Consider the following 23,462-nt stretch of genomic DNA (forward strand, 5'->3'; position numbering starts at 1 on the left):
ATCTTAATTACTTCCCTGGTGTACATCAGACGCCTTAGGTGCTAAACTGCATTTCATCATCTCCGTACTCGTGTTTCCACAATAAAGTTTGATCTGGTCTCATCAAAAAAGATTATCGGGTGATTCATGCGGTTTCGTTGACAAAACAGATGTCAAAAAACCAAAAGATATTCTGTATATGATTGCTATGTTTACATGCACACTAATATTCCATTATTATTATTACTATTATTATAAAACAATATTCCATATTTGATAGCGGTCGTGTTTTTAGATAGTCTGAATAGTCTGAATATTTTCATAATGAATGTAGCATTTTCATAAGAAGACATGGGATATACTGAAAATATTCTGGTTTGAGCAGAATTTTAAATTCAATATACCGTAAATAGGAAAGCAGCGTCATAAAAAAAAAATCTGGTCGGAAGGAGAAACTCTCCTACTTTTAGACATGATGAAGGAAATGTATGCTATTGTGCAGCATTGGGGCGTCTGAGAATGCACGGTTGCATGTAAATGGGAAGTAGTTAGTAAGTCATATTTATAATATTTATTCATTAATATGTCAACAGCTTTTAAGACCTCAAAGGGAGTCAACCTCGAAGGCTTTCAATGTGTATTAATGTCTGTTCAGTGCATGTTGATGTCCCCTGAGGTCCTGTGTGTGTGGGGGGAATTGGTAATTGGCTGGTAGACAGGTGGCACCTTGCTCCCTGGCTGCCATCAGTGTGTGAATGGGTGAATGACAAGTGCCGTTAAAGCGCTTTGAGTGGTCGGAAGACGAGAAAGGCTTCGTACAAAAGTCCATTGAGCCCACAGTCCACCAATGAAAGTATTACAATTTGCTGTTTTCCGAAACTGGGTTTCTCTCTGTGGCGACGTTTCCTGATTAAAAATAAAAAATCGGTGCACACAATTCCGAAAAACAGCTCGTTGGTTTGGAGACTCCAGACTGCTCCCCTTTGAGCACAATTCCTTTGTTTTCAATCCAATTAAAATTCTAAATCAACCAGGACTTCCACGTTGAAAGGCAACAGCAGTATTGTGCACAAATATGAATATGAATATTTTGTACAAGCGTGAACGGTTAAACATTGATGTAAAATAGAGAAAACCTTCACACTGACTCGAGGATCAGAATTGTTCATTAATAACCCTCCAGTCTAATTCTCACAACAACCTGGCCGATTGAGCTTTGACCTTTGACACGTTTGGAGTCGGAGTTGCTTCCTGCCTCCTCCCTTCTCCTCCCGCCTCCTCTCGCCTGCGTCCGTCTCTTCCCTTCTCTTCCCTTCTCCTCCCTTCTCCTCCCTTCTCCTGACGCCTCCTCTCGCCTCCGCCCTTCACTTCCCTTCTCCTCCCGCCTCCTCCCTTCTCCTACCCTCTCCTCTCGCTTCCTCCTGCCTCCTCCCTTCTCCTGACACCTCTCGCCTCCGCCCTTCACTTCCCTTTTCCTCCCTTCTCCTCCTGCCTCCTCCCTTCTCCTACCCTCTCCTTTCGCCTCCTCCTGCCACTTCCCTTCTCCTCCCTTCTCCTCTCGCCTCCTCCCTTCTCCTTATGCCTCCTCTCACCTCTTCCCTTCTCTTCCCTTCTCCTCCCACCTCTGCCCGCCTCCTCCTGCCTCCTCCCTTCTCTTCTCCTCCCTTCTCCTCTCACCTCCTCCCTTCTCTTCTCGCCTCCTCCCTCCTCATCCTCCTGCCTCCTCACGCCACAGTCGGACGCTTTTGTCCTCCCGCGTTCAGCTGTACGATAATCGTGCAGCGAGGCTTTGATAGAGAGTGTATGTGTTAGCAGATGACTCATGCACGCGGCCATGTTTTTTTTCTTCCTTTCTACAAGCTTGTTCTTTTTGAACAGAATTAGCCCCGGCGTGGAGCAACAAGGTTGTTTCCATAGCAACACAGAGGCAAGTGACTGACAGTTAATGGTGTCAGTCGTCCTGTTGTCAAACACACAGAGCGAGCCGAGCTCCCTCTTCATTATTCTCAATATTGAGCCTCTCTGAGCTCCAGAGGAGGTGAGACGTCCCCCGATCCTGAAGGGGGAAATCCTCCGGCTACTTAGCATATTTATTCTTTTTTTTAAATTCCATTTTATCGGGAAGAAAAGCCAGTGTGTTTCTAACGGCCGCTGTTACGTGAGCACAGTATTCTCAACAGGGCAGAGCAGGATTACATAACACAGAGAGCGCCAGTACATCATCGCATTTTACTGCTGCATCACCCCGAAGATGGCTTTCAAGTGACTTTGATGAATTAATTTGGTCCACTCCCACACACACACTCACACACACACACACACACACACACACACACACACACACACACACACACACACACACACACACACACACACACACACACACACCATGTGGCGCTTTAGTCTGTTGCTTGACTTTCTGGTATCAGATGGTTCGCTAATTCACTGATGCTTCTTCAACCAAGAGTACAATCTTAGATTAATATCACTTCTGCATTAATGTGTATGTAATATTTGCCTCCTTTACATCCTGTTGGCTAGTTTAATCTACACTGATGCATCGTGTGTTTGTAACGTCGCTGTCCTGAGAGAACCTCGTATCACGTAACTGATTTTGACAATCTATTTTCCAGCTGATTCAAGAGGCTCTTGAGTTTATTTAAAACAAGAAGAAGAAGGATTTTCTCAAAAAATAAAGGAAACACTTCAGTTCATCACAAACATTCAGCACCAACACATCTGACAGCCTGGTCTCCTAAAAGTTACGTACCCACAGAATCTAATATAATCTCCCGGATTAAGTTTTTTTTTATTTTTTTTAAAGGGATTAAAAGAAGATGTATTTCTATTGTAGGAGTTCAATTATGGAACAACGCTAACAACTCAACTCATTTGGGGTTTTCAAAAAATATATTTATGAGGGTTGAAGTGTGAATGAAATGTATGTATATATTTTTTCTTTTTTCTTCTTTTATTTCTTTTCTTTATCGAATTAATTATCTGATTTAATTTAAGTGATAGGAATTTAGGATAGGAATATATAAGCATTATGCTTCTACCTATACCTTTTCAGTCTTTCTGTTTTGTATATTAGATTGTGGTTTTACTTATTGTATTGTAATTTTTGACACATACTAAAACACATACTACATAAAAGCATAAAACAGTCACATAAATGTTCATACTTTAAAAACTACATGTTCTTGATAGTACTGACATAGAGTACGTGTACCGAACATCTTTCAATGCAGTACTTTTACTTAGGTAAATGCTGTGAGTACTTCCTCCTCATCTGTGTCTCACTGACCGTATCACCAGCTTGTCTTCAGTAAACACTGATTTCGGAACGACAAAGAAGAAGAAAGAAGTGTGTTCTGCCCTCTCAGCAGTTGCAACCTTAAGTACTCCTTTTTGGAGGTTTATTTTTGTACTTATTTGTGATGGATGAATGATGGAGCGCTGCTGCATGCAAGCTCCACTTAACGACAAAGTGCACGACGTCGGCTGCAGAGAGGCGCGTCTAATCTGTCATGAAAAGAGAAGAAGAAAACCTGCAGTGCATCTATGAGTGTACCTCAACAAGGCTTCGTAGCAGCTGGAGAGGCAACGCTCCGCAACACGAGGCGTTAAAGCTCTGCATGTGTCGTGTTTTTTTTAAACCGTTGTGTGTCTGCTGTGGTGTCGGTTTCCTGATAAAAAAGCCTCCGGCCTCCACACGGATGGAGCGGAAAAGTTGCATGTGATTCCCTGAGAGGTTAGTGAGCGGGCCCAGCGCTGCTCCGCACAAAAGCCTTGAGGCGGTATTATGTAATCCACCAGCTGGATCACTGAAGGATTGGAGAGAGCCCCATCGTGCCCTGACCTGAACCGTATCTCCGGGAGCTCCTTTTTTTCATTGAACCAGTTTCACATGATTACTGAAACTTCAGCTAAATTAAATCCAAAAGTCACCCAATTTTCACCCAATGCATGCTTACTGTTTCCATATTATGTTCCTGTGCTTTAAAGGAAAAGTTTTATGTTTTTTGTTGATGCCTCTGTCTTAAGCAGGTGTGATTAGCTTAGCATAAACACTGGAAACAGCTAGCCGGGCTCTCCTTTAAAACGGTCAGGCTGGTCTCGTACAGCGTTCGTAGCTACACCTACGAAAATACATGTGGTATAATCTGTAGATATCCCACAAAATCAATTCTTACGTGATTCTTGTAATTATGAACCAGGGAGTATAAAGAAAACCCCCAGAGGGTGGCGGTGGATGTGTCAACAAACATCGGACTTTCACCCAGGAGGCCGCTGTTCATGTCAACGTTGATTTTATCGTCACGTAACTTTCATAATACTTTTATTTTAAGACTGTTTCCGTGTAACGAACGTAATTTGACACGCATTGCGGGACATTTGTTGGAAAACGCGTGGAAAATGAGGATTCATTTTGTGTGAGGATACATTGCAAAAATACTATAGGTTTATGTTATGAGCATCAGTCTTTTGACTAAGGATTTTCCTTCACAGATGGGAAATGTAGTTTTTAACCAATTCTACTTAACAGGAGTAAAAAGGGATTGTGTTGACAATTTTTTGTTTCTTTTCATCACAGAAAATATGTTGCAAGGATACAATATGTATTGTTCTTTTTCTTGGGATTATTTGACATAAATAAATAATAAAGAAGATCCTCATCTTTGACCTGAACACCTCTACTGAGCATCCTCTCTGCTGCAGCCACGTTGGAGGAAAACAGCCAAACATCTCCTGTGTAATTGACTCATTTATCATTTATCAACACCTTGATATCCTCCTGAAAGATGTCCTTCACGGCTGTCCAAAAGAATCGTCACTTCAAGGCTCAATGCGCTGACCCGATCCCGACCATCTGGTTTAAACGGAGTATTAAATTGCTTGAGGATGAAAATGCCGGTTAATTGTGAACCTCTGGCAGGAAATAGCTGTCACCTTGACCTCGAAATGCTGAACAACTACATTTTAAATCCATACTTAAAATACTAGAAAAAAATGTTACTGTTAAGCAGCTCATTTCTTATGTAATCTTTCAGTGTTTTAGACTCTGACTTTAATGCTCAGCCCAATCAGCTTTATTCACATTTAAGAGTAATACTGAAGATATATATATATATATATATATATATATATATATATATATATATATATATATATATATATATATATATGTATATATAAATTAGAGCTGGGCACGTTAACACGTTAAAAATGCGAAAACGCAGCAAACTATTTTCAGTTCAGACCTGGGCATCTTATGGCTCTCTCAGTCCGGCCCGCGTTAGGTCAATCAAAAAAGAAAAAGAAACAAATAAGATGCACGCCATAAATGCAATACAACGGCACTGCTTTTACTTTGAAGGCGATTTACGTAAGTGCGCGCGTGCTTCCGCAGCCTCAGCGACCGGCTTGTTGCCAACAGACTGAAGCACGTATTGTTATGTAGTTTCTGTCCACAGCGAGCACAGAGCATTCAAAGACGGTCAGTCTCACAGGGGCCTCGCGCTGCAGTCTCTAAGTCCAGATTTAACATTTATCGCGCATGCACAAAGCCAGTGGCGGGCCGTCTCTGCTGGCCTAAACAGAATCACAAAGTTATAGCTATTTTATAACAACATTTTTTTTCACAATTACACTACATGTATTATAATTATTTTTCCCTATTAGCTTATTTTGTCATTGCACAGCTCATGTCTTCATCTGTTCCTCTGCTTCAGGCCTCTGGTATGGCTCGGCTTGGGTGCTGGTTAACAACATTCTTATCCAATCACATTTCACCTCTCTTTCTCTGTGGAAGAGTAGCCTGTTTAAACTATATGAATTGGCCTTCTAGAATGTCTGGACGTCTGATTCGTCACAGGGCCCGCGTGACCATTAACATGCGCTGTGATTGGTCAGTGGGGCACCTAGGGCTTCTACCTAGAACCAAGAAGCTACCTTGAAGCTCAGGCTGAAGCCTGAGAAACGGAAATTGCTGGTGGATTAACTGATGACGCCTTTTGCACAGAGGGTTACGGGCATGTAGTGAGTCAACTGCTGGTTGTTGTGTATGTTTATACATCTGCAGTCGTATTTAATCATAAACAGCCATGGCGCTGTTGTTCGAGCCGGGGCTGTTCCCGCTACCTTTGGTGGTTGTCGGGGAGCTAGCTGCTGCACCTAACGCTGACAACACTTTTTATATTTGTGCTGAATTTCCCGTGTTGTTTACTAGAATTCAAATAGTGTGCAGGGCAGCAGCTGCTACTCGTGCTGCAGCGGCCACGGTGCGGCAGCTTCACACAGCCTCTCCCCTCACCACGGTGCCAGCAGCTGCGCCGGAGATGTCTTGTGTCTGCAGTGTTGCAGTTTTGTTGGACTGTTTTGTTATAACTAAATGTGACTGCAATGTCCGCGCGTATGGTGCTGTTTTAATTATGATTGTTGCTCGTGAGTGTGCGATGTTTTTGTGCCGCAGTTTTGGGTTGTTTTGTTTTGTCATGATATAACTAAATGTGACTGGTTCTTGATGATGTGGACAAGGGGTGGGCTGGCCATAGAGAATGCCGGGGAAATCAGGGAAACACCGTAGTAACCACCTGTAGCCTGTGAGAATGAGAGTTGTGTGAATGTGCAGAATGTCGCCAGTGTGAATGAAGTTGTTAGAGTGATAATATAAGCTGATATGTGTATATATGTATAAGAAAAAGTAACACTCGCGCCATTCAGTAGTGGACTAAAATAGCCTGCAGTATGCAGTGTGTGGCTGATCAGTGTCTTTCTTTTTATACACACATATATTCCCTTTAAACAGCATTTATTTCTTCCTTTTGTGCTACTGATATATATATATATATATATATATATATATATATATATATATATATATATATATATGTTTTTTCCTCTTATAATTAAAATATTTGTATATCTGTTTAATACTTTTTTCCTGTAATACTAAAACAGTGTTCCCTGTGTAAGACAGTAAAACCTTGAATATAAAAAACATGTCAACTCTGCCGCTGGTTTTTTTATTTTTTTTAAATTGCCAAATTATGACACAAGATAAAAAGATAAGATTGAGCCGATAAAAGAGGGTCGTCGTGTTTTTTTATCACTGATTATTTTTCCTTTTTATACACGCCCTCACGGTTCTTCCCGAAGGTCACTTTGTGTTACTGTCCACCGATACTTTCTACTCAACAGACCTGGAACAAAAACATCCCCGAACATCTGGCTTTTATCTTCAGTGAGAGCGGTTACAAACAAAATGGCTCCTCAGTGGTGACGGGATGAGAAACGACTCCCTTTTCCAGCGCAGTGCTTAGTGACGCATGTTAAAGTGTGTGTATGATAAATAAAACAACAGGGATTTGGACAACTATTATAATTTATTCACGTGCAAAACATGCAGTAAATATGCTCTAGCCAGCAAACAGCAGGCATTTTTCCTCCGATTGTCGTGTAACACACGAAACAATAAAACTCATCAAAACCGTCTTAGTTTTGCCTATGTTGGTTTGAGTGTTTGAAAGAGAGTCTCAGACACTAACAGATAAACAAATATATATATATATATATATATATATATATATATATATATATATATATATATATATATATATATATATATATATATACATATATATATGTTTTACTATTTTCTTAACAAATAAGGCTCACAACTTTGTTAATCACATTTTTCCATGTCCCTAAAACTAGCTGTGGACGTTCACGATGCATTTTTTAAAATATTTTCTTATCAATATTTAAGCCATTTATAAAGCCATCCTCTCCATCCGCTAATCATTTATATTATAACTCAAACAAGTTTTTCTCTCTTTCAGATTAAACGATTCAAACATTAATCATGAAACTTAGTTTGACAGACTTGCCGATAATAAAGATAATAATGAAGAGTAAATTGTTTCCATTTAACGACCACTGCTAGTTATGAGTGTGTTGTCAATACTGTCAAAAGAAATACTGTTAAAATAAACGTTAAATAATAAACTATTTAAATTACACAGCCATTGATTTGCTAAAATGTTATTCATGACCCTTGTTCCTTATATAAACTTATTATTATTATTATTATTATTATGAAAACAAAGCCTAAAATGTATTAAATTCAAGTTATTAAATCGCATTGATGAAACAATAAGATCACACTTTCTCCAGGTGCCGGAAAGAATGAAACGTAAAAATAGATTTTAATACAAAACACAGAACAGAGACGTACCGAACTGGAACAAATAAAAAATAAAAATTAAGAACACTTTGTGCGGCTGCTTTCAGCTCAACAGGTCCCGGACTGCTTTGCATTGAGCTCCACAAACATGTGACTCATCGTTTGAGTGATGGGCACCTTGTGTGAACAGGAAGACGGCTCCCGAGAAAAAAGTGTCGATCCATAACGCTGGAGGAGGGAAAGCAGGACACTGCACACTTTTCAAGGTCATTGCACTTCCAAAAATGGGGCCTCTCCAGAGTTGGAATTAATTAAGGCGCCTGTTTTAGAGACGTCAATGTGAGCCGCTGCTGATCCTCCAATCATTACAGTTTGTTTTTGTTAAAAGCAGTCAATATATTACAATATCTTGTGCAACATTATTGGTACTTTGTATAGCCGGCTTGTAGCATATTATAGGAGGGCTGTAGTTTCCTGTCTCTTGTGTGGGGTTTGCATGTTCTCCCTGTATATGCATGGTCTGCTCCTGGGTGCTCTGGCTTTCCTCTTAAAAAGCTCTGCACTCTCCCCGGTGCATGCAGGGACAGATTGAAATCCCCAGTTAGGAGGATATAGAGACAGAGGCCACGTCCACCGGAGGGGAGAACAATCAGGCGGCAACCTCCGGTTCTGCTGAGTGAAGCCAATGCGGAAGTGTCTTAAACCTGCATTCTCTCCTCCGGTTGGATAGAAGTATATGCGTCCTGTGTTAAAGCTCCATTCTTTCTCCTGACCACCAGGGGGTGACTCCTCTGGTTGTATAGAAGTATATGCTTCTTGTGTTAATAAAGCTGCATTCTCTCCACTGACCACCAGGGGGCGACTCCTCTGGTTGTATAGAAGTCTATAGAAAATGACTCTAGTTCTTTCTTGATTTATTCCCTCAGTAAACATCGTAAACATGAGTTTATGTCTCAATCAGCATGATGTTTATTTAGTAAATTATCGTCATTTAGAGTCAAACAGACCATAAAGCATGGGATGCTTTAGGAGCGGGGCTACAAGGTGATTGTCTATCAGAGCTCCTTCACATTCCAAATATGATCCCTTCTGTCCATTGGTTTTGCGAAAAAAAACTACAAACATGGCAACGGCCATAATGGCGATGGCCATAATCCAAGATAGGGTCCACTTTTTACATCAAAAACGCTGCAAAAATGCCTGGAGCGAGCTAAAAAACATTGGAGATGATTGGAGATGATCCGCTAAATGGATTACAGAACAACTTTTGCCAAACCAAACTCTGACGTAGTTTACATTTTCACTGACCAGCTGTTTCTACGGCCATCTTATCGGATATTTCCATAACGTGGGAATGCTCGTCTTCTTATGTGGCCAATACGAAACTTGGCCAAACAAATGTCTTTTAACCTCTCTTAGAGGGTTAGATAGCCAAGTTAATTTGTTTTGTTTACTACCAAATAGATGTTTGACATTATATTAATGCTTTGAATGTTAAATACAGCTCCTTTTTAGAATTAGCTTGCAGATTGAAAGGAAACGCTGCTGCTGTTTATCACAATTGTTTCACGGCTCTACTTGTCGAAAGGATGTAAATCAAATACTGCCGGCTCAACAGTTGCCAGCGGCGGTGGAGGGCAGTCGCTGAGGCCTCTGTGGTAATCCCAGCGAGACACTCTGATTAAGGGATTACTCCCGCAACTAATTTCAAAGGCTTGGATAGCGCTGGACCGGAGCTCGGAGGCAAGAGAGGAGAGGATAGTTCTTTAAAGGATGACCGGACGAGGATAGATGGGTTCAGACTCGTGTTTTTCTAAGAGAGGATGCCTCAAAGTCACGAAAAAAACAAACGGCTGACTTTGGCTCAAGTAGCCTCAATTTTCAGAGGTGCTCTAGAAAACCCTACAGTTACTTCCCGGAAGCCTCAGAGGATGTATATCTCCAGAGGGATCAGCTCTCCTGGCTTCATATTGCTCTGATTAAACAGCGAGAAGCCAGCGGACAGACAGATGGTGGCGTGAAAAAAAAAACCTCTGTGCCAGAGCGTATGTCAACCTTTTCATTGAAAGCTTCGTCTGCTCGCTGTCATGTTTTGTCTTTTTGTGTGTGTGTGGGAGAGGCCACTTTCACAAGAGCGGTGTCTCGCGTTTGGTTTTTCTTGTTGTATTTTTTGTAAATTGTGACAGTGATTGTGACGAAGAGCTGTATCCGTAGTCTTTTGAAAGTAGTTCAGCTCAAAAAGGAGGTCACTTCAATCCGAGACGGTACATGTGGGACTTCTGATTTGTCTGCTGCGAAGTGACAAAACCATCTCCCGGATGAAGCCCGTTTTGAGCTTGGCTGTATTCTGGATCATCTTTGTGTGTTTCCTACAAACACACAGTGCGTCCCTCTGTGACATTGCTGCTAAAGTATGTGCTGGGTTGGCGTCTGTGGCCGTGACCTTTTGATGTTCTAGTTAAAGCAGAGAACGGGGAACATATTGTCAGATGTACTTGAGAGCAAAGCTCAGTGAATACAACGGCATCCAGCTGGTTGAAGGCTAAAAGACCTTTTTTTATTAGTTTATTAGAGAGCTTGAGGATCCACTCCAACGTTGGAGGCCTTTGTTGCGTGTATTTGTCTTACTCCCCTCTCATCTTCTGTCATTTTTCTACTAATAAAAGGCATAAAATGTCCCAAAAGGATTACTTAAGCATCAGGGAAACACCATCACACCCTCAGATTCCCAAAAACCTGTCAACAATAATACTTTTTAATTTATATAGCGCTTTTCCAAATGCTCAAAGACGCTTAACAATGACAATTCATTACGTTTATGATTGAGCAGGGACGAGATTAAACCACAACCAGGCGACAACCTCCTGGTCTGACACATAAAGCCAGTGCTGAAGAGCATTCAACCGGCATTCTCTTTACTGGCCACCAGGGGGCGACTCCTCTGGTTGTATATAAGTCTATGCTTCATGTGTTAAAGCTGCATTCTCTCTACTTTCCACCAGGGGGCGTTTCCTCTGGTTGTATAGAAGCCTATGCTTCATGTGTTAAAACTGCATTCTCTCACTTGACCACCAGGGGATGACTCCTCTGGTTGTATAGAAGTCTATGCTTCACGTGTTAAAGCTGCATTCTCTCTACTTTCCACCAGGGGGAGACACCTATGCTTGTATAGAAGTCTATAAGAAAGTGACTATACTTCTCTCTTAATTTATTACCTCTTAACTTGAAAAAGTTGTTTCCTGTGAAGACGGAGGTTTATTTTGAAAGGACTGTATTCATGCGACGAGCGGAAATTAGTTGGAAAACGCACGAAAAATGAGGAGTAACCGTTGTATTATGATCCGTTGTTTTATTACACTGCTGTTCTCTATTAGTCATTCAGATCGGCCGGGTTATGGATTAGAAAAGATATTCCAAAAGTGTATTTTATTATGCAATTTGTGTTTGGGCTGGATTTTTCTCCTCTGCTTAGGAAACTTTCTAAAAGCCACCGTCACTACAGTCTTCCTTTTTGTCTTAAGGGACAACAGTGATTTGTGATTAATGTTAGTACATGGGACCATTTCTCTGTCACAGAATCATAAATATAGACAATAGTGGTGCACAAGTGGGAAGCGATTCATATTCCATTGGTAAGTGAGGGATACAAACCCAGTTCCTCTGTAACTAAGGCAGCCAGCTCCAATGGTTCATAAGAGACAACATCCCTAGCTTAATAATCATGTCATTATTTACAGGAAACATGCAAACACACTGATGCCTCTTAAAACAAAAGCCACAGGTCTTGATGTAACCTTAAAATCACAACATAGCGCTCACAAAACACTGCAAAAAAAAATCACTTATCCCTATTTCTCATGAATTATCATGCATTTCATCATTATTCAGCAACAGCTTTATTCAGTGAGTGTTTTGTCATCAGATTTAATGCTATTTTACGGCTGAAAGGCGGATTTATTGCTCATTAATTGAACTGCTTTTATTACCACAGATGAAATGGTCACGTTATTTTCAAAATGCACCAGCAGCTGTATATGTGTGAATACGGGCCCTGGAGTTTAGGAGTGATAAGTATGTGTGTGTGTGTGTGTGTGTGTGTGTGTGTGTGTGTGTGTGTGTGTGTGTGTGTGTGTGTGTGTGCGTGTGTGTGTGTGTGGGCAGGTGGACATTAGCGCTGCTACAGTGTTTTCCTCTCTACTGTACAGCATCCTACTCCTTCAGGCCGGCCTGAGGGAAGTCCTCATTCGTTGATGGAGCCCTGGAGGAGGTTCGCTTGTTCCAAACAAAGCAGCGTGCGCTCAACCTTGAACCAGAGGTCGTGACTGATAACGGTTCAACACAACGTTGGTCATCTTAATAAAACTCAGCGTAACAGGGTTCCCACCGTGGGAGGTTGGGTTGTGTATTATAACGTTAAAGTATTTGGTTGTAATAGAGGCAGCAAACGCAAATATATTGAAGCATATTGCACATTTATTTAAAAAAATATTTCTATATATATCGACGCTATATAAATAAACTGAATTAAATTGATTATAGAAATACTAGATTCATATTATATTAATAAACTATTGACTAAACATCGAAAGTTGACATAGAACAAACTTAAAAAGGTTAAACTGCAGCTTCTGACCTCAACGTCCATTTTAATTCACAGTGTTTAGAATGTGTTTTTATGGGCAGAACCATCAATACGTCATTTTAATTATTGATATAAAAATTATCGATTGAAATCTGTAGTCCCAAATAAGGGCAAAGATGTTGCAGTTTAACCATCTTTCTCTGTCACCTGCAGCTCCTCGAACACCACTTACTGGTTTTTGTGTGTGTGTGTGTGTGTGTGTGTGTGTGTGTGTGTGTGTGTGTGTGTGTGTGTGTGTGTGTGTGTGTGTGTACACATACTTGAGTGTGTCATATGGGCTGGAGGAAGCTGGATCTACCCCCTAGCTGCAGGAGATGTTTCTGTTTAATGAGGTCTGGAAAGGCTCTTCCCTCAATTATTATCTATCAGCTCTGTGTGTGTGTGTGTGTGTGTGTGTGTGTGTGTGTGTGTGTGTGTGTGTGTGTGTGTGTGTGTGTGTGTGTGTGTGTGTGTGTGTGTGTGTGTGTGTGTGTGTGTGTGCAGTCATTTAACTCCCCCTCTTACTCCTCTTCATGTCATCAGAAGCAGTCAGTACTAACAGTGTCAGTGACCTCGGACTACTGAGACGTTTCACTCCTTAAAAAACAAATTCGTGCATTTTTTCATTTCAACTCAACCATCCGTCCTTTCGGGTTGATACTCGGGCTGTAACGGGCTCATAAGTTTTTTGGAAATAAGTAATTCAGCGTGAAAAAAGAAGCATTCAAAAACTCAAAACTAATCGACTAAGGAAATGTCATTTTCCTCAACAGTTTGAATAACTTGAAACTTGAGAGAAAAAGGCAACCTATTCTATTTTCTATTTCATTGCATAATAGATGCTTTTCAGTTGAATTGCATATTGTGACCTACAGACATTTGGTAAAAACAATTTTTTTGTGTAATAGTTTACCAAAGTTGCCAGTGAGTAAAATGTGACCTCAGTCTGCAGAAAGAGAACTGTGCTTGTTGAAAATAAAGGAAAATAAATGGATCCTGATGCATATTGGTGTATTTTCCCGCTGTGCCAAACTTGTAAAGGACCGGGACTCTTAAACCGGGGTCTAATCTAAACCATGAGTTTTATGTCCACCCCTAAATCCCCTATGTAAACATTAGACTTGGCAAATAAAAAAAATAATAAACTAAAAGGTGCCCTGTGCAGTAAAATAATAAATACGATGTTTACTGTTCACATTGTCTGTTGAGCTCTTTAACACCTGTTTATTGAGTTTCCTTTTCCATAAAAAAGATTTTAAATGATGCTTTGTTTACGTCCATGTTTTCTTCTTTTTCACCGCAAAGATTGTTGGCTCGTCACCGTCAGTAACTGTCGGCTATAAGAAAAGCGTGAAACCAACGGCAGGATGTAGAAACACTGTTCCATAGTTGAGTCAAAACTTCCACGAGGTACCAACTTAAAACTTCAAGCAATCATCTGGTCTCGGATCAGGAAGCCACATTTGTCAAATTAGAACATAAATCGTTCTTGCATTAATGTGTCACTCATTCCAGGAGGAAATTCAGCCTTGAACAATAAAAACCCACAAGACCTTTTTACCACACAATAGGTCTGCCAACAAAAAAAAGAAAAGAATGATTACTGTACTTATCGTCTCCGGGGGGCTTTTTAAGAGTCGTTTAAAAATCTGAAATTAAGTGATTGTGGAGCCAGTTTCACCCTCGCCTTCAACGCGAGGCAAAAAGCTATTTGTTTAAAAGAAACGTTAAATATCTTGGTCAGGATTTGGGGCGAGTAGAAAGTCTCTGAACTCTCCTGGAGGAATGAACATCAGTCTCACAAAAGATTTTCCCTCTTTGGGTGTTTTTTCAAAGATGATTGTTAAAGTTCAGTGTGGAGAAGCTAATTAAACTCAGCAGGAATTACCCGCTACACTCTCAGAATAAAGGCTTCCAAACAGGTTCTTGTTTGAAGGGTCTGAGGGTCTTCCTAGAACCCATTTGCTTCTGGAGAACCATGTTTTTCAAGGGTTTCTTTTTGAAACTACTTCCTTTTTGGAAGAAAGAGTTATTCAAGGGTTTCCACCTTTAGGATTCTATATGAAGCCCTTGGATGATTAAATAATTATTGCTTGGAACCTTTGGTGAGTTTTTGTGTCCTAAAAACTAGTGTTCGACTATACCTTGAATAAAGAACGTAGCACCTTAGTAGCACTTAAGTAGCACTTAAATGGCACTTACTTATAGCACTTCGTAGTTTAACTTTCTTGAAGAAATTGTACTTTCTTGATTCTTGTTGTTCTGAGTTTGTACTCATGGTTGAATGCACTTATTGTAAGTCGCTTTGGATAAAAACATCAGCTAGATTAAATGTAATGTAGATGAATCACATAAGTGAATAAGTGAAGAATCCTCTATAGTTCTAGTTAGCACTTTTTAAGATCAAAGAGAGTATCTCATGGTTTTAATGATCATAATGATCCATAATTTCATCCTTTGGCGTTAGAAAAAAAAGCATAGTTTATCACCGAGCTAGAAAGAGACTCAAGGATGAACTGATTGGTCGAGGTCACAGTGACCTCACGTCCGAGATCTCAGGAACGCCTTGAGTGAATTTCTTCAAATTTGTGATTTAATTATGTCGTTCTGCTACAAGATGTGAGACTCTGGCTTAGCTTCCTATCTCTAATCTTCTCTGCTTTGCCTAATCTGTGTCCGTGGTTCATGCCCGTTATGAAGCCTCGAGTTCGACGATTTCGTCGTCGCAATCTTGTTTTTTCTTGAAACCAATATTTGAAATGCGGAGGAGCGATGTAGAGACGCCGTTTACGAGAGCACACCCTGTTTTATGGTCTATTTGACTCTAAATGGACCATCATTTACTAAATGAACATCATGCTGTTTTGAAGAAGACTTGAATTATAGACTTCTATACAACCAGAGGAGTCGCCCCCTGGTGGTCAGGAGAGAGAATGCAGCTGAAACAACCAGAGGAGTAGCCCCATGTTCCTACAGAGGATAAGAGTGACTATGGTTAGCATGCCCGTCTTTCAATCAGAGCAACTCGACTGGTTGGCGGAGGCAGTAATTCTAGTTCACACAGCAGCACGATTGTAATCATACTTGGGAATAAACCCTCCACACTGTAATGGGAAAATATAGTGTCGTAATGTGGTGGGTTCAATAGAGTCTAAATTGAACCCTAAATGACCCTCAGAGGTGAGGGACCAAATGGCCGAGGCAAGAGATGGAAAAGTACTGGGGTCAGAGAACTTGTTGATCTTCCTCCATTTGTATATGAAGGGGTCGTAAACAGATAAGGTGTTGATTCTCAGGACACAGGGGAATGTAAGTTCTGTTGGCGGAAACAGTGGGGGTTCATGTTTCTCGAACAGGCTCAGCTACTCTGGGTTCCTTCATTGGGGGGTTTGGAGGCGGAGACCTCATGGTGTTATAAAATGGGCTGATGACTGTTGCTCCATTGAGAATTCTGTTACAGGCTGCGCCAGCAGCTGTGACAGACTTTTCCTTCCTGCAGGAATAAACAGACTTAAGACAACTTTGATTCAGAAACTTCATTCCTTTTTAACAGATATGATACAGGGAAATATTCCATTACAACACACTCACAGATCACAGTGTTCAAAGGGAGTCGACTGCATCATCTTCTGTTCAGATGTGACTCCCAGCTGCCTGGAGCAAAATGGATTAAAACCTAACTGGCGTCATTTTTACCACACACACACACGCACACACACACACACACACACACACACACACACACACACACACACACACACACACACACACACACACACACACACACACACACACACAAGCTGCGTTCACACCCCCAAACTCGTTCTAGCACACCAAGTCCACACATACATTCACACACAAAGTGAGGGGATCTCTCTTTTTGCAGAAGTCTATTATTAGCTGTTCAACCCAGAGACAAACTAATGACACGTTGAGATGAATCACCAGAGTTGCTGCCTCCAACTATCATTACTCTCAACAGCACCGCTACAGTAGACAGCCGTGTAGGATGCTGGCCACCACACACACACACACACACACACACACACACACACACACACACACACATACACACACACACACACACACACACACACACACACACACACACACACACACACACACACACACACACACACTCGTACCGTCAGACTGCTTCAAGACGCAGCAAAAGTTCTGATGCCCACGTGTCTGCAGGTTTTCTCTCCAACATAAAGACAAAAAAACTTCTGATCCGACGTCATGAACGCGTCGTTTTTGTTTAAATCCGCCCACCGGCAGCGGGGTTTTCTCACCGCTGTGTTTTATTTGGGACAACCTCAATACTTTTTTAGATGACAGTGGAAGTAAAAGTACTAATACTACACTGTGAAAGTAAAAATCCTGCATTGAAAATGTAACTTCATTAAAAGTATGTAATCTCAATTTCCCTGGTGACTGTTCTACTATTATTCTATCATTAGATTATTATTACTCATGCATTAAGGTAAAAGCAGGATTTTACTGTTGTCTCACATTGAGCGATTGATTATTTTCATCATGGATTCATCTTTTGATTATATTTTCCATTAATCTATTGATTGTTTCTAAAAAAAAAGAAAATGGTCTAAAATGGCGAGAAACGCTGTCAAAAGTAAATCAGTACAATTTAATTTAACAACTTAATGCTTCATCCACTTGCTTGGCTCATTTTCTGTCGCCAGTATAGCATTAAAGCACGCTGGAAGTTATCTCTTCGCTGTGTCTCTCATAAAGGCTTTTGCTAAATAATGTTTTTTTAAAGGGTCTGTAGAAAAATATGATTATTATTAACTTCTCAAAATAAGATATACAAAATAAAGATGGTTAAGTTTGGGTATTCAGCCCAGTATTTGAGATACTAATCGCCATAAATAAGTAATTGCAACGAAGCCCAATTTTAATAAGACAAACAGCGACGTTAAAGGCAAAGTGCGAGAGAAATCTCTGATGTTTGACAGAAGTAAGCAGCATTAAAATCCAAAGAACAGTGTGTACTTCTGAAGCACTGTTATAAAACTGTCACATGCAGCATGTAGCCCGCAGTGCTCAGACCCGACTATAAAAAGACCATTATTATTGGGCAAGGATGCCTGGGATGTTGCCGTGGCAACTGATGTACATAATGTAAAGAAGTGTCAGACCTCGTCGACACGTACGCATCCAGAGAACAGCAGCTTTAACTGGCAGCCGGCCGCCATGTTAAAGGTTTGGTTTGGGATGACATACTCGGTTAAACCTGCAATAACTGGGGGAAATATGTTGGGGGCGCGGGGGGTAATGATTTGTAAACACATGATTGCACAAGAGAAAATTCATGTGAATTCATCAAAATAAAAATATTGAGCCGAAACACACTTTTAAGCCGTAAAACCAGGTTTTCTGTTAGTTCATCGCTGCAGACGACCCCTTTCACGTTGCCATACTGTCATTATAAAACTAAATCAATTATAACAAGAGATAATAATATTTTGGGGTAAATAACTACGACATTAAGGTTCTAAAACAATTTACCTTTTTGCTAAGTCCTGCCAGACCAGCCAATCACATCGTCGTCCAGCTCTGACCAGACTACCTCAGACTTCCATGCGATCCTTTTTAATATCACATAGCATCTCTGCTGCACAGACAACCGCTCCAGATGTTCTTAATGTTCAGGCCGGTTTAGTGGATTTGGAGCTCGTCGTGATTAAACATTGTGTAACAGTGATACTCGTTACCCAGAGAGATTAGAAGGAGATACACGATTCTAAAATGTTATATTTCTACATAAAAACCCTCTGATGCTAATGTTAGCAGAGTACATTAGCACATCTATGCTACACTAGCTACTGAATGTAGCTACACATGCTGCTTTAGCTTTTTAATGATTGTAACAGTGAATAAACACCTACCCGACTCCACAGGAACAAACTTCATTGTCTTCTGTCTTGATCGCCACGTTGATGTGATAGTTCACTTTTACGTTTTAGCTTCTATCTTTATCTTTCTAACCTGTTTTCACTGATTAACCACTTTAACCTTCTGATAGATATCCTTCAAACACATATCTGAAATGGCCTTTTTTTATATAGAAATTAAATATTCATGCATATTCAAAGCCCTGACAGCTTGACTGAGTAGCTGCAGGGGGCGGGGCTTAGCAACGGGTGAATCGTGCTCACGGATAAAAGAAGAAAGCCAAAGTTGATTGTCGGTCAGGAAACAAACGGCGATCCGCCGCGTAAACTGCCTGACGTTTATTTCCATCTGCCTGCTGCCTTTTTTTTTTATTACTCTGCAATAAAAATGTCACACTGCAAGATTGAAAGCGCAAGATTCATGTCACTTGAGTGTGGACTATTCAGATCGTGATATTTTGGATCATATCAAAATCCCGAAGCTCAAAAATTGTGTATTTTTGTGTACATAAAGCAGCAAAAGTGAGTGCCCTTTTTGACATTGAGAGCAGCTGGAGCTCCTGGTGGGCTCTCGTAAGATAAAGTGCTCCATGGACTGCGGCCAGAGACTGATTCATGGACTCCAACAAGCCAAATGTACTGCATGAGACTTTTACTTAGGGGGTGAGCAACAGTTATTTTGGCTAATGACGAAGCCAGATTGGACCGACTCCATTTTAACCAGTGCCCTGTACTTCACCATTGTCTGCTGGGGGAGCAGCATAGGAGCCGGTGACACCAACAAACTTAACAAGCTAGTTAAGAAGGCCGGCTCCATCATTGGCTGTAATCTGGAGTATCTGGAACAGGTGGTGGAGAGGAGGACGCTGAAGAAACTTTTGTCCATATTGGACAACCTGGACCACCCTCTCCACCACCTGCTGCAGGGCCAGTGGAGCACTTTCTCCAAGAGATTCCTCGCGCTCCACTGCAACAAGGACCGTTACAGGAGAACATTCCTGCCGACGGCAATACGACTTGCTAGATCCTCTGTGGATTAATTATCACTGTACACGTGTATGCTTATTACACTTCACATACATAATTTGCCTTTTGCACTATCTATTGTTTACATTTAATTTGCTAAATTAATGAATACACTATGCAGCTGTACATATATTTCATTCCAGTTATTTGTATTATATTGTATTGTGTATATATATATATATATTTATATTTTACTTTATTTTAATTTTATTTTGTCTATTTTTATGATATCTTTCATCCCTGTTGCTTCTTTATATATTTAATCTTGTGTGTTTATTTGTATCTTCAAATTGTAAGGCGCTACTACGACAACAAATTTCCCCTTGGGATTAATAAAGTATATATCTATCTATATATCTAACTGACTGAGGCAACCTAGTGAGCATATTACACCACTCCTAATTCTCCAGTAAATAACAACATGTTTCTGCCTTGTTTCCGCTTTGTTCAACAGCTAAACGCTTGTGCTTGTCCTATATTTTTTTGTAATTTCCACTAGTGAAAGAAGTACTCTCATCCTTTAATTAAAAGTAAAAGTAGCAATGCCACAGTGTAAAAATGTTCCCCATTACAAGTAAAGGTCCAGCAGAACAAAATAAAAGTACAAAAGCATCATCAATGAAATGTGTTGAATCTATCGAGAGTATTTATTATGCTAGATGCCTCCTTGCAAGATGTTATATTTTAAATATCTATATTATTTTTTGTCGTAGCTGGTTGAAGAGGAGCTAATTTTAACTGATTCATTTTCTTAATCCTTAATATATTCTATCAAATGGATCATTTGTTTTGTTTGTATATTCTTAACCTGCAAAGTAACTGTTAATTTGAACTACAGATATATGTAATAAAGTAAAAATTACAACATTTCCCTCTGATACTCAAGTAAAGTACATCCATGGGGCGGGTTTCGCTTCTCGCTGTTTAGAACAGGCAGCAAGCTACGGTTCTGCCGAGTGAAGCCAACATTAAAGTGTCTTAAAGCTGAATTCTCTCTCCTGACCACCAGGGGGCGACTCCTCTGAATCTATAGAAGTTTATGTTTCCTGTGTTAAAGCTGCATTCGCTCTAATGTTCACCAGGGGTGACTCCTCTGGTTGTATAGAAGTCTATAGAAAATGACTCTACTTCGCTCTTGCTTTATTCACTCAGTAAACATTGTAAAAATGAGTGTATGTCTCAATCTCTAGTTTCAAGTCTTCTTCAATACAGCATGATGTTCATTTAGTAAATTATGGTAATTTAGAGTCAAACACACCATAAAGCAGGGGATGCTTTAGGGCGGGGCTACAAGGTGATTGACAGGTCTCTACTAGAGACGTATACGGCGTGTCTATGTCACTCCTCAGTCCAAATATGGTTACTTCCATTCACTGGTTGCAAAAAAAACAAGATGGCGACGGCCAAATCGCTGAACTCAAAGCTTCAAAACGTCAGGACTTCTTATAGACAGACTATGCGCCGTCTTGACCCACGGCCGTAGCGTCCAGTAACTGTTTGGTCAAGACACAAATTACATTACTTAAGCCTGACCAGATGGATTCAGCATGCAAACTAACTGCAGTCCCCTCGGTCGTTCGATCGATGAGGTTGTGATTCCAATTCTATGCTAATGCTTGTCATCGGCTGCATTATTGAGAAACGCAAGCTGTTCCTGTTAAAATTTGCACACATTTTGACGCTATAAGCCTCCAGTTTTCTTCTATTCTTATTCAACTGTTGCTCAGAGGGATCTTTGTATCTTTCAGTTGTCAGTCTGGCTAAACAAAACCACACATCTATTAAATTAAAGAGCCATTTCTACAACCTAAATACACGTGAGACATATAGGAGTCTGACTGGACACAATGTACCTTTTATGTTGAATGTACCAAACATGTTTCAAGACAAAAACATAAAAATATGTTACATTTCTTCCACTGTCAACAGGAATGCGTGCATGCTGTAAGCACAGAACTGAGGGGGAGGAGAAGCTGTGCGAACGTTGAATCCTCAATGACCTTCCAGCCGTTATCAGTTTTAGCTCACTACGCAGTATGTATATAATACATATAAAAAAATATTTTAAAAAACACCCCACCTGACAGCAACATACGCTCTCCATCCCTGCTGGAGCTCATTCTTACCTTTTCGCTAGTCCTACATATGAGCGTGTGTGTGTGTGGTGCTCTGCGTGGCAAACTGGCCATTAAAAAAAGACATTTTCATTCGTGCATGCGCGCAGCAGCCCCCCCCCCCCCCCCCCCCCCCCCCCCCCACCCGCCCTCGCCACTTGGTGCCCTAGATGAGTCCTTCCACCTTGTTCATCCCAGCACAGTTTCTGCACCTATTTTGGATTTTAAAAACCAGGCCAGGCATCTCTCTCTCTCTCTCTCTCTCTCTCTCTCTCTCTCTCTCTCTCTCTCTCTCTCTCTCTCTCTCTCTCTCTCTCTCTCTCTCGCTCGATTAACTAATAAAAAAAACATAAACAGTGCATCCTTTTCTTAATAATCTCTGTGCGTTATAGACACTGCAAATATATCATGAGCTGGAATTATTTCGGGAATGTTCGGCGTCGGTAACGATTGAGGCTAATAACGTATAACCGGTTAGGTTATTTTTAGCCCGCATGAAGATGCGCTCAGCGGTGATGGCGATGTCTTCCTCCCGCCTCCTACACCATCGTGACGTCGTGCTGTTACGCAAAAATAAAAATAAAACAGGGGTTCACCTTTTATGCACCTCCAGCACCGCTGGCGTACTTTAAATAAAGACGCATTGCGCACGCATTTTAATTTGTATTATTATGAAATTATTATAACCCCACACACAACCCCGTGGTCGCGTTTAACTTCTGCTTTATGTGTAATTCCTCGTCGTGTTTCAGTGAAGTCTAAAACTTGGTGTCAGACACACCCCGCATGGCGTGAGGCAGCCCGTCTTATCTCCGACGTGGACCCGGTCGGGGTCAACGCGGCTCCACCGGTCACAACACGCACCGTGTGAGCTGCGTGGTTCATTGTAAATGCATTCAACTCACACGGTACACAACGACGTGCTACGGCGTCTAAATAAAAATAAAAACAAAAGTGGTCACTTAACTATTTGTAGAGGTGCTGGAGGCACAGGTCGAGACATTCCCCCTCCACCTCGTCCTCAGTCACCAGGTCCGACAAGGGGCGCATCGGCGGCGGGTCGCTCTCCTGCAGAGGCATTCTCATCTCCCGCAGGAAGAGCTCCAGGAACCGTCGGAAGGTTTTCTCCTCTGCTGTAGAACCGGCCATCATCTCTCATTCCCGGGCAGACAGAGACAGTTGCGCCCGTCAGTGCGCTTTAACTTCCCGGCGTCTGAGAGAGAAAGAACAAAAACAAAAAAAAGAGAAGAGTCGGTACTCTGGACTGAACTAGTTGGGACTGTCGGTGCACGAGCGCACTACCTGAATGAAGGTGGACTGTACCGGTGGAGCGGAGGGGGGTGGGGAGCGGGCGCCGGACTGGGTGCGCGGACTCCGTCTCCGGGTATCACTGCTGGACTGGGCTCGCTGTCGGGAGCTGGACTGAGACCCTCATTCAGAGCTGGGCGGGAGCGCGCATCGCGTTATCGGGGATTTCGGATGATCGTCAGACGGCTGTGACGTCAGAGAGACGAGGGTTTACATGCGGGCCGGGAACGCGCACGTAACGCCCCCCTCCTGACGTCAAAAACTGTATTTATTTATTTGATCATGTGAGTAAAATGTCCCATTGAAAG

The 23,462-nt window shown here is 41.3% G+C and overlaps 1 protein-coding gene across 1 annotated transcript in view; it reads right to left on the reverse strand.

Annotated features, from left to right (window-relative positions):
- Window positions 1-22,998, reverse strand: part of ppm1e (protein phosphatase, Mg2+/Mn2+ dependent, 1E) — a gene marked incomplete at both ends in the record, with an annotated part of 36,472 nt that extends 13,474 nt beyond the window's left edge. The window contains one exon of the mRNA XM_079237802.1: window positions 22,814-22,998. Within this exon, the coding sequence (XP_079093928.1) occupies window positions 22,814-22,998 (185 nt within the window). The remainder of the gene's footprint in view (window positions 1-22,813) is intronic.
- Window positions 22,999-23,462: the final 464 nt, after the last annotated feature.

Source organism: Taurulus bubalis (assembly GCF_910589615.1).
Source record: "Taurulus bubalis genome assembly, chromosome: 2".
NCBI classification, from domain to species: domain Eukaryota; kingdom Metazoa; phylum Chordata; class Actinopteri; order Perciformes; family Cottidae; genus Taurulus; species Taurulus bubalis.